The 12747-nt window shown below is 44.6% G+C and overlaps 2 protein-coding genes across 3 annotated transcripts in view; both read right to left on the bottom strand.

Moving 5' to 3' along the window:
- LOC144697346 (uncharacterized) overlaps nucleotides 1-12747 on the bottom strand; it is a 407771-nt gene that overhangs the window by 213054 nt on the left and 181970 nt on the right. The window lies entirely within an intron of this gene.
- LOC144697172 (uncharacterized) overlaps nucleotides 10195-12747 on the bottom strand; it is a 138895-nt gene continuing 136342 nt past the window's right edge. Inside the window, exon 2 of one of the 2 annotated variants that reach the window (XM_078569028.1) lies at nucleotides 10195-11556. In XM_078569028.1, the coding sequence (XP_078425154.1) occupies nucleotides 10706-11446 (741 nt within the window). In that variant the 5' untranslated portion in view covers nucleotides 11447-11556 and the 3' untranslated portion in view covers nucleotides 10195-10705. The remainder of the gene's footprint in view (nucleotides 11557-12747) is intronic. The other variant, XM_078569026.1, reaches the window with a different exon arrangement.

Raw genomic sequence — 12747 nt, 5'->3', positions numbered from 1 at the left:
GAATGTGGGAAGGGATTCACACGGTCATCCAGCCTATGGAGACACCAGCGAGTTCACACTGGGAAGAGACCGTTCACCTGCTCCATGTGTGGGAAGGGATTCATCCAGTCATCTGACTTGCTTTCGCACCAACGGGTTCACAGTGGGGAGAGACCATTCACCTGCTCTCTGTGTATATGTACGTAAATGTAAAATGCTGCAAATCGAACTCTCAAAAAGTTATGGTGCAGAAAGAGGCCATTCAGCCCATCGTATCTTCGCCGGTCATTTTAACCCAACTTTCGAGCATCTGGTCCATAGCCTTGCAGGTTACAGCACTTCGGATGCAGATCCATGTCCCTTTTAAATGAGTTGAGTGTTTTTAGCCACAACCACCAACTGAGGCAGTGAATTCCAGACGCCTACCACCCTCTGGGTGAAAAAGTTTTTCCTCATGTCACCTTAAATCTGTGCCCCCTGGTAACTGACCCCTCAGCGAGGGGAAACAAGTCTTTCCTTTCTAGCCTATCTAGACCCTAACACTCAAATAGGCCACCATGCGGAACCTTGTCAAATGCCTTACTGAAATCCATGTAGACAACGTCCACTGTACTATCCTCATCAATCCTTCTTGTTACTTTCTCAAAAAAATTCTATTAAGTTAGGAAAACATGATCTTCCCCCAACAAAACCATGCTGACTATCCTTGATCGATTTGTGCCTTTCTAAGTGACAGTTTTTCCTGTGTCTCAGAATTGTTTCCAATAATTTTGTCACCACCAAAGTCAGACTGACCGACCTATAATTTTCTGGCCTATCCCTTGCAACCTTTTAAAATAATGGTATAATGTTCACAGCCCTCCAATCCTCTGGGAACTCACCTGTATCTGGTGAGGATTGGAAATGATCCTCAGAGCATCTGCTGTTTCCTCCCTGGCTTCCTTCAGCAGCCAGAGATACAATCCATCTGGCCCCAGTGATTTATCCACCTTCAAGAATGCTGGAAATCTGAAATAAAATCAGAAAATGGCGGAAAAACTCAGCAGGTCTGGCAGCATCTGTGCAGAGAGAAATGGAGTTAACGTTTCATGTCCAACATGACTTCTTCAGAACCCTTTGATATCCAAGGAATCTGAAGCCCTTCCTCCTGCAGGAATTCCCCTTTGGTAATTCTGAAGAAGAATCATATTGGGCTGGGAACATTATCTCTGTTTCTCTCTCCACAGATGCTGCCAGACCTGCTGAGTTTTTGCAGCATTTTCTGTTTCTTTAAATTTTTTATTCTTTCACAGGATGTGAGCATCGCTGGCAAAAGCACCATGTGTTGTCCATCCATAATTACCCTTGAGAGGTGTTGGTGAGCTGCCTTCTTGAACTGCTTCACTCCATGTGGTGTAGGTACATGCTCAGTGCTGTTAGGGAGGGATTTCCAGGATTTTGACCCAGTGACAGTGAAGGAACCGTGGCACTGTTCCAAGTCAGTATGGTGAGTGGCTTGAAATGGAATTTCCACGTGGTGGTGTTCCCATGCATCTGCTGCCCTTGTCCTTCTAGGTGGTAGAGGTTGCAGGTTTGGAAGGTGCTGTTGAAGGAGCCTAGGTGAGTTGCTGCAGTGCATCTCATAGATGGTACACACTGCTGCCACTGTGTGGTGGAGTGAGCGAATGTTTTAAGGCTAGCTGGGTATTCAAAAAAAGGTACAAGGCATGAACATATTCCTTTGTTGCAGAGAAGGGGTCCCTGCATATGTCACTTCTAGCAAGCATAATTTTTTTTGTATTTGTTCCTGGGATGAGGGTGTCACTGGCTGGGCCAACATTTATTGCCCATCCCTAACTGCCTTCGTTCATTTTTGTGCTTGGGCATTTTTTTAAGAGTCACCCACATTGCTGTGGGTCTGGAGTCACATGTAGGGCAAATCAGGTAAGGACAGCAGATTTCCTTCCCTGAAGGGCATTAGGGAATGAGTTTAGGACATGAAGGCAATGGTTTTCACAGCTTTTAATTCCAGAATCCACCCTCTGCTGTGGTGGGATTCGAACCCCGGTCCCCAGAGCACTTCCCTGGGTCTCTGGATTACCACTCCGGTGACAATACCACTATGCCACCACCTCCCCATGAGCTATTTATAAGCTGGACTGATATTAGCACACTCAGGATTGTGCAGCAAGTGCTGGCCAATCATAGAATCAAATCTAACAGTACTAGATCAAGGCAGGTTAACATGGAGCTGGAGAATTGCTGCAGGAGGGAGGGTTTCAGATTCATGGGGCATCAAAGCCAGTTCTGAGGAATGAGGCACCTGTTCAAGATGGGCGGATTGCACTTCACCAGAGCTGGGACAAGGGCCCTTGTGGGTCGGTTTGCTAGTGCAATGGGGGAGGGCTCAAATTACTTTTACAGGGTGAAAGACAAAATCGTTGTTCCTTCCACTGAGGTCACTTAAAGAAACATTTCCCCAATTATTTAGTTTACTTACCAATAATTGTTACATTGAAGTCTAGTTTCAATTGCACCAGAAGACGGAAATGACACACAAGTCCCCTGATATTGAGGTCAGCCTGACAGTGCTCCCTCCCCACTTTCTGTATTATTATTTTACGGAAGTTGGACAGATTCCCACAAGTGCCATTGGGCATTTTGCAATTGGATTCATTCATCCTGGTTTTGTTTGGGTCTAACATCTAACATCCTAGAAATACTTGTAAATCAAGAGGTGAAAGGGAGGGAGGAACTTAAAATCACCAGGGAAAGGGTACTGAGGACACTATTAGAACTAAAGACTGACAAGTTTGCAGTACCTGATGGACTTCATCCTAGGGTCTTAAAAGAAGTGGCTGTGGAGATATTAGATGCATTTGATATAATTTTCCAAAATTCCTTTGATTCTGGAAAGGTCCCATCAGATTGGAAAATTGCAAGTGTAACTCCTCTATTCAAGATAGGAGTGGGACAGAAAGCAGGAAAACATAGACCAGTTAGCTTAACATCTGTCATGGGAAAAAAATCTAGGATCTATTATTAAGGAGGTTATAGCAAGGCACTTAGAAAATCTTAATGACATCAGGCAGAATCAACACTGTTTTGTAAAAGGGAAATCGTGTTTGGCTAATTTATTAGAGTTCTTTGGGGAAGTAACAAGCAACAAGGATAAAGGGGAACCTGTAGCTGTGATGTACTTGGATTTCTAACTGGCATTTGATAAGGTGCCACATCAAAGGTTATTACACAAAATAAGAGCTCATGGTGAGGGGGTAACATTAGCATGGACAGAGGATTAGTTATCTAACAGGCAGCAGAAAGAAGGGATAAATGGGTCATTTCTGGGTTGGCAAGATGTAACTATTGGAGCATCACAGGGACCAATGTTAAGGCCTCAACTATTTACAATCTATGTCAATTACTTGGATGAAGGGACTGAATGTTTGGTTGCTAAATTTGCTGATGACATAGGTAGGAAAGTAAGTTGTGAAGAGGACATAAGGAGTCTGCAAAGGGATGTAGATAGGTTAAGTGAGCAGGCAAAAAATTGGCAGATGGAGTACAATGTGGGAAAATGTGAACTTGTCCACTTTGGCAGGAAGAATAGAAAAGCAGCATATTATTTAAATGGAGAGAGATTTCAGAACTCCACAGTACAGTGGGATCTGGGTGTCCTAGTATATGAATCACAAAGTCAGTATGCAGGTACAGCTAGTGATTAGGAAGACAAATAGAATGTTGTCATTTATTCAAGGGGAACGGAATCGAAAAGTAGGGATGTTTTACTGCAGTTTACAGGATGTTGGTGAGATCACATCAGGAGTACAGTTTACAGTTTTGGTCTCCTTACTAAAGAAAGAATGTAATTACATTAGAAGAAGTTCAGAGAGGGTGCACTGGACTGATTCCTGGGATGAAGGAGTTGTCTTATAAGGAAAAGTTGGATAGATTGGACCTATATTATTTGGCTTTAGGAGAATCAGAGGTCTTATTGGAATATATCACATCCTGAGGGGATTGGATCGGGTGGATACTGAAAGCATGTTTTCTCTTATGGGAGAGAGTCTATGACAAGAACTAGGGGCACAGTTTAAAAATAAGGGGTCTCCCATTTAAGGAAACAAAGAGAGTTTTTTCTCAGAGGGTTGTTAGTCTCTGCAGCTCTCTTGCCCAGAGAGCAGTGGAGGTTGGGTTATTGAATATTTTTAAGGATGAACTGGATAGATTCTTGATTGACAAGGAAGTCAAGCAGTATCGCGCGTCGGCAAGAAAGTAGAGTTAAGGCTACAATCAGATCAACTCTGATCTTATCAAATGGCGGAGCAGGCTCGAGAGGCCCAATGGCCTACTCCAGCTCCTAATTCGTATGTTTGTACGTTTCACAGGAGCGATGACCACAGGCCACATAAGGAGATATTAAGGTGTTAAACTGAGGCCCCCGTCCAACCCTCAGGTGATGTAACATAAGAATATAGGAGCAGGAGTAGGCCATTCAGCTTCTCGAGCGTTCTCTGCCATTCAACGAGATCATGGCTAATTATTTACCTCAACGCCACTTTCCCACGCTATCCCTGTCTCCCTTGATGTTATTACCTATCGACCTCAGTCTTGAACACACTCAATGACTGAGCCTCTGGGGCAGAGAATTCCAAAGATTCACCATCCTCTGAGTGAAGAAATTCCTCCTCATCTCAGTCCCAGATGGCCTTCCCCTTATTCTGAGTCTCTGTTCCCTGGCTCTAGACCACGCCCTCCCCCCGCCAGGAGAAACATCCTTTCTGCATCCACCCTGTCACACCCTGTAAGAATTTTGTAAGTTTCAATGAGATCACCTCTCATTCTTCTAAACTCTAGAGGATACAGGCCCAGTCTCCTCAATCTCTCCTCGTAGGACAATCCTGCCATCCCATGTATCATTCTTGTAAGCCTCCACTGCAATCTCTCTATGGCAAGTATACCTTTCCTTAGATAAGGAGATCAGAACTGTACACAATACTCCAGATGCGGTCTCACCAACGCTCTATACAATTGCAGCAAGGCTTCCTTACTCCTGTACTCAAATCCCCTTGCAATAAAAGCTAACATGCCATTTGCCTTCCTAATTGCTTGCTGCACCTGCCTGTTAGCTTTCAATAACTTAGAAACAAGGACATCAATACTTCCCATTCTCTCGCCATTAAAGAAATATTCTGCACCTGCATTCGTTTTACCAAAGTGGATAACTTCACACTTACGCACATTATATTCCATCTGCCAGGTTTATTACCCACTCATGAAGCCTGCCAAATCCCCTTGAAGCCTCTTTGCATCCTCTTCACAACTTACATCCCCATCTAGTTTTGTGTCATCAGCAAACTTGGAAATATTACATTGGTCCCCAGACCAAATCATTGATGTAGATTGTGAATAGCCAGGGGGCCAAGTACTGATCCTTGCGGTACCCCACTATCACAGCCTGCTAACCTGAGACTGACCCTTTTATTACTACTCTGTTTTCTGTCTGTAATCGATCCTCAATCTATGTCAGTCTATTACCCTCAATCCTATGTGATCTAATTTTGTTTACTAACACCCTTATCAAAAGTCTTCTGAAAATATAAATACACCACATCCACAGGTCCCCCCTTAGCCATCCTGCTAGTAACATCCTCAAGAAACTCTTACAGGTTTGTCAAATGTTATTTCTCTTTCATAAATCCATGTTGAACCTGCCCGAACAGATCATTGTGCTCTAAGTGTACAGTTATGACATCCCTTATTATAGATTCTAGCATTTTCTTTATTAGTTTTTTGGTCCTCTTTTGCTGAATTCAAAAATGCTTCCAATCCTCAGGATTACTACACTTTTGGAAACTTTATAAGCGTTTTCCTTTGATCCAATATAATTTTTAATTTCCTTTGTTAGAATCACTTTTCCTCTTGGGTTTTTGTGCTTCAAAGGAATGTATATTTGTTGTAAACGATGTACTAATTATTTAAATACTAGCCATTTTCTGTCTACCGTCATACCTTTTGATGTAATTTCCTAATCCATCACAACCAACTTTCCCATCATATCTTCATAGTTTTCTTTGATTAGATTTAAGACCTGAATTTCAGATTGAATCACAAATTTTTCAAACTTATGTAAAATTCTATCATATTATGGTCACTCTCCCTAAAGGTGCTTTTACAACAAGATTATTAATTAGTCCTTTCTCGTTGTATTTTCACTCTGTTTGATGCTGGCATTTTTTTCTGCTGATTTCCACGTTTGTTTACTGCTTCCTATTATCAGCTTTGTTTTTTTTCCTATCTGAAATGCCTCTCATGTCCCCATCTCCCTGAGGAGCTGTTTAAACCCTTCCCAACAGCACTAGCAAGTCTCCCCAAAAGGATATTATGTAAAAGATTCTATGAGCACTATTTGAAGGACAGCAGGGAGTTCTTCCTGGTGTCCTGGCCAATATTTTACTCCCAACCAATCTCACTAAAAACAGATCATCTCTGGTCATTATCAGATTGCTGTTGAGGAAGTGAGAGACCTTGGAGTGTATGTCCACAGGTCCTTGAAAGTGGGACAGGTGGACAAGGTGGTGAAGAAAGCATATGGAATGCTTTCCTTTATTGGGCAAGGTATTAAATACAAAAGCAGGGATGTAATGATGGAGCTGTATAAAATGCTGGTTAGGCCACAGCTGGAATTCTGTGTACTGTTCTGGTCACCACATTACAGGAAGGACGTAATTGCTGTGGAGACAGTGCAGAGGAGATTTATAAGAATGTTGTAAGGGCTTGAAAATTGCAGCTATGAGGAGAGACTGGATAGGCTAGGTTTGTTTTCCTTGGAACAGAGGAGACGAAGGGGTGGCCTAATTGAGGTGTACAAAATTATGAGGAGTCTAGATAAGGTATGGAGGAAAGACTTGTTTCCCCTAGCTGAAGAATCAATTACCAGGGACCATAGATTTAAGGTGATTGGCAGAAGGATTATAAGGGACATGAGGAAAAACCTTTTCACCCAGAGGGTGGTGGGCACCTGGAGTTCACAGCCTAAGTTGGTGGTTGAGGCTGATACATTCAACTCATTTAAAAGGTACCTGGATCTGCAACTGAAGTGCTGTAACCTGCAAGGCTATGGACCAGGTGTTGGAAAGTGGGATTCAAATGAGTGGCTAGTTTCTTATTTCTCTTTTTGGCAGGCACAGACACAATGGGCTGAATGGCCTCTGTATGCACCATAACTTTTCTATGGTTTGAGGAGGCTTACTGTGCACATAGACATCCTGAGGTTGTGCTAAAGAAATGCAAATTCTTTCAACTGCAGCCCAGTTCCTGTGTTTAGCAATAGCAGCATCAACACTCTTCAATATCATAATTAACAAGGTCCACTTCTGAATTGGTTTAACAGCAGCAATAACTGCAGAATCGGAGCAGTGCGGTCACGTATGAACTCGCTGGTGTCTCACAAGGTTTGATAATTGAGTGAATCCCTTCCCACACACTGAGCAGGTGAACGGTCTCTCTCCAGTGTGAACTTGCTGGTGTCTCAGCAGAACTGATGACTCAGCGAATCCCTTCCCACACTCGGAGCAGGTGAACGGTCTCTCTCCAGTGTGAACTCGCTGGCGTCTCAGTAAGGTCGATGATTCAGTGAATCTCTTTTCACATAGAGAGCAGGTGAACAGTCTCTCTCCAGTGTGAACTCGCCGGTGTGTCAGCAGGTGGGATGACTGATTAAATCCCTTTCCGCACTTGGAGCAGGTGAAGGGTTTCTCCCCGGTGTGAACCTGCTGGTGTCTCAACATGTTTGAAAATCGAGTGAATCCCTTTTCACACACGGGGCAGGTGAACAGCTTCTCCCCGGTGTGACTGTATCGATGAATTTCCAGCTCAGAGGGATAACTGAATCCCTTCTCACTGTCCTCACATTGTCCACATGGACTCTCCCTGTTTCGGTTACAGTTGAACATCCCCAGTTTGGTCGATCGGTTGAATCCACATCCACACGCGGAACACATGTAAGGTTTGTCTATGCTGTGAATGCCGCTCTCTCCTTCCAGTTTGCTGATGATATTCAGTCCTGATGAATCGAGTGGCTCGGTTAGATTGTTGTAATGTCCATTCTCAGCTTCGCACCTACAAATCCTCTCCCTGTAAAACAAGTTTGCATCAGCAATTACTGGAAAAAATTGAGAAACTGAGGATGGACAGTTTTCTCACTTTGCATTATTTTTGTTCCTTCAAAACCTGCTCTCGGTGTTGCAATCAGTCTCTCTCACAATGTCTCTGCCCCTTTTAATGACAACAACACAGAGGGACAGTGTCCCTTTAAATACACCGATCACCTGCCAGCACCACGCATACTCAGGCAGCTCAAACTAACTGGGCAGGCACTGTGCCTGCACATTGGAATCATAGAATTATACAGCACAGAAACAGGCCCTTCAGCCCATCGTGTCCATTCCGGCCATTAAGCACCTATCTATTCTAATCCCATTTTTCGGTATTTGGCCTATATCCCCGTATGTTATGGCGTTTCAAGTGTTCATCTAAATACTTCTTAAACGTTGTGAGGGTTCCTGCCTCTACCACCCCCTCAGGCTGTGTTCCAGATACCAACCACCATCTGGGTGAAAAAAATATTCCTCAAATACCCTCTAAACCTCCTTCCCCTTAACTTAAATCTATGCCCTCTGGTTATTGACACCTCTGCTAAAGGGAAAAGTTTCTTCCTATCTACCCTATCGATGCCCCTCATAATTTGTACACCTCTATCAAGTCCCCCCACGGCCTTCTCTATTCTAAGGAAAACAACCCCACCCTATCCAGTCTCTGAAACGCTCCAGCCCAGGTAACACCCTGGTGAATCTCCTCTGCACCCTCTCCAGTGCAATCACACCCTTCCTATAGTGTGGTGACCAGAGCTGCACACAGACTCCAGCTGTGGCCAAATAGTGTTTTATCCAGCTCCAACATAACATCCCATAGGCTGAAGAAGGCGCCCGTTGACAGAAAGTGAGTTTTCCCAAACCAAGTAAGTGAGCTGGATGATGGGGGAGGGGTGGATAGAGGCTGATGGAGAAAGAATCAAATTAAATGCAAACCGGAAAGTCCGACTGGGGCTCGCGGGAGCGGAGCGGATAAGACAGCTGCACTCGGAAGTGACGACATAATGATGCTATGGGGCGGGGCCTAGGCTGGTGACTGACGTTGATCTCGAACAATAGCGAAGCGCGGGCAAAGGCTGTAGGACCGAGTGGGCGGCAGGTCCGCCGCTGGGCGTTCATTGTGACGTCGGCAGAGGACGCGGCCTCAGCTCGGAGGCAAAATCCTGCAGATGCTGCAAAAGCTGAAATAAAAATCGAGAATGTGAGAAATGCTCAGCAGCTTCTGCAGGGAGAAACAGAGTCAACCTTTCAGCTCTACAAATTAGAGAGGTGGGGTAAAAAAACAAAAGAGGGCAGGTCTGCGGAAGGCAGGAGAGATTAATCAGCGAAAGGGATGATGGTGCAAGGCAAAATGAGATGGTGATAAAGAACATAGAAAAATTCCCAACACTGGAGAAGGCTATTCTGTATCTAACCGGTGCTGTACCTGTCCTGGAGAGTTATCGACCTTTATCCTCCACTTAAACAACCTCCTGCTATTCCATATCCAACTTCCATCAAGCTTAACCCTTCATTTATACCTCCGTAACATCACTCATCTCCTCCCCTCTCTCAGCTCATTTGCTGCCGAATATCTCATCCACGCCTTTGTCACCTCCAAACTCGACTATTCCGACACACTCTGGCTGGTGTCCCACATTCTGCCCCCTGTAACCTTGGGTCATCCAAAATTCTGCTACCCTACGTCTTAACTCACAGACAGACCCTCCGTCTCCACAACCCTCTCCTCTAATTCTGGCCCCCTGTGCATCCCCCATTTCAATCACTGCAGCATTGGTGGTTGTGCCGAGAAGCTCAAGAATAGACTACAGGGCATGATGGGAGAAGGGAGAGAAACTGGAGAAAGGTGTGAATTCAGGGCTCGGGTAAGGAGGAACTTTGGAGACAGTTTGGCCCGGTGCATTAGTATAAGGGAGGGAAGGAGCAGAGGCAGCTGATTGGATTGTTTCAATCTTAGTGACAAGGAAATTCCATGATCTCCTCGTACTTGTTGGAAGGTGAGGATGGGGGAGTCGGGGAGTGGGAGAAACCTCCAAAAGTAATTAACTTGTGTTAGAAATATTAGAAAGATTCAACACAATGTATCAACACAAAGCTGATTTATTTGACTTTTATCAAAAATATTAGCCCATGTAACTGCGTTGGAAATTATTAACATCAGTAGAAACAGACCCAGTTCAGTCCTCTGTGATTACCAGCAAAATCCAATCACTCTAGTTACTTATGAATTCTCTGGTGTCTCATTAGGTTGGATGACTGAATCTCTTCCCACACTTGGGGCAGATGAACAGTCTCTCCCCAGCGTGAACTCGCTGATGTGTCAGTAGGTTGGATGACTGAGTGAATCCCTTCCCACAGTTGGGACAGGTGAATGGCCTCTCCCCGGTGTGAACTGGCTGGTGTACAGTGAGATAAGATGATGTCTTGAACCCAGTCCCACACTGAGAGCACCTGAATGGTCTCTTGTCAGTGTGAATACTTTGATGGCGCATCAGTTCCCCAGAACTTTTAAAACAGTTTCCGCAGTCCAGACATTTAAAAGGTCTCTTATCAATGTGAACACGTTGATGGGACATCAGCTCCCTGGAATTTTTTTAGCACTTTCCGCAGTCTGAGCATTTAAAAGGTCTCTTATCAGTGTGAACACTCTGGTGATTCAGCAGGGTGGATAACTGAGTGAATCCCTTCCCACAGTCAGAGCAGGTGAAAGGTCTCTCTTCAGTGTGAACTCGCTGGTGTGTCAGCAGGTTGGATGACTGAGCGAATCCCTTCCCACAGTCAGAGCAGGTGAATGGCCTCTCCCCGGTGTGAACTCGCTGGTGCTCAGTGAGTTGAGATGACTGTCTGAATCCAGACCCACAGTGACAGCACCTGAATGGTCTCTCGTCCGTGTGAACAAGTTGATGGAGCATCAGGTCTCGGAAACTTTTAAAGCACTTCCCACAGTCTGAGCATTTAAAAGGTCTCTCGTCAGGGTGAACTCGCTGGTGTGTCAGCAAGTCAGATGACCAAGCGAATCCTTTCCCACACTTGGAGCAAGTAAATGGTCTCTCCCCAGTGTGAACTCGCTGGTGTCTCAGCAGGTTGGATGACTGAGCGAATCCCTTCCCACAGTCAGAGCAGGTGAATGGTCTCTCACCTCTGTGAACTCGCTGGTGTCTCAGCAAACTGGATGACTGAGTGAATCCTTTCCCACATACAGAGCAGGTGAATGGCCTTTCTCCAGTGTGACTGCATTGATGAGTTTCAAGGTCAGATGGAAATCTGAATCCTTCCTCACAGTCTCCACATTTGCACAGTTTTTCTCCAATGTGAACGGTGCTTTTTCCTTCCATGTTCAAAGTCCGATGATATTCAGGTTTCAATCAATTGGGCGACTCTCTCAGATTCTGATGTGATGTTTGGTTTGAGTTTCCTGACTGAAAAATTCTCCCCTTCTAATATCCTGTGAAATTGATTTAAAACAGAAAAAGGGAGTGAGAGAGAACCCACAGAAACAAAGGCAGGTTGTGAAATTGAACTTAATGATTCAGGTAATTTTTGGGGCCAGAACTAGAAAAAATTACCATGAAAGCTGTCGGATATTTTGTAAAAACCCAACTGGCTCATTAATGTCCTTCAGGGAAGGGAACCTGCCTCCAGTCTGGGCTACACAAGACTCTGGCCTCTACAAGAACGCTAGGGGAAGGTAGTGACGTAGAGGTTTTGTCACTGGACTGGTAATCCAGCGACCCAGGTAATGCTCTGGGGACCCGGGTTTGAATGCTACCATGGCAGATGGTGAAATTTCACTTCAATAAAAATCTGGAATTAAAAGTATAATAATGACCATGAAACCATTGTTGTTTGTCATAAAAACCCATCTGGTTCACTAATGCCCTTTAGAGAAGGAAATCTGCTGTCCTTGCCTGGTCTGGCCTACATGTGACTCCACACTCACAATGCGGTTGACTCCTAAATGCCCTCTGAACAACGGATGGGCAATAAATGCTGGGCTAGCCAATGACACCCACATCCAATGAATAAAGAAAAAGAAATGGGAGCAGAAGTAGACCATAAGCCCCAATGAGCCTGCTCTGCCATTCAACATGATTGTGGTTGATCTTGGTCTTTAACACCACTTTCCCGCATGCTCCCCATTTCCATCGAATGCCTGAGAGATCAAAAATCTCTCCATCTCAGCCTTAAATATATTTAAAGATGGAGCATCCAGAGCCCTCCGGGATGGAGAATTCTATGTGACAAGAGAAAAAGAGAGAAGTGGAAGAGACACAGAGAGAAAGAATTAGAGAAATGGGATAGAGAAAGATTGAGAGAAATAGAAGGGCACAGGAGAGACAGAAGAGAGACAGGGGCAATGGAAAGGCATTTTAGAGACTGACAACTGAACCACAATTTGATAGAATCTCCAAAACCCTCAACCTTCACCATCTAGAAGAACCAGCATAGCAGGTATATCACCTCCAACTCACACACTGTTCTGACTTGTCTGATATCCAGGACTGGATGAGCAGAAAGTTCCTTCATTCAAATATTGGGAAGATGAAAGTCATTGTCTTCAGTCCCCAATACAAAATCCACTCCCTAGCCAACGGCTCCATCCCTCTCCCTGACAACTCTCTGAGGATGAAACAGA

This window comes from Cetorhinus maximus, chromosome 23 (genome assembly GCF_964194155.1).
Source record: "Cetorhinus maximus chromosome 23, sCetMax3.hap1.1, whole genome shotgun sequence".
In the NCBI taxonomy this organism is placed as follows: Eukaryota; Metazoa; Chordata; class Chondrichthyes; order Lamniformes; family Cetorhinidae; genus Cetorhinus; species Cetorhinus maximus.
Note: the sequence above shows the minus strand (reverse complement) of the source record. Positions and strands in the feature narration are given on the sequence as shown.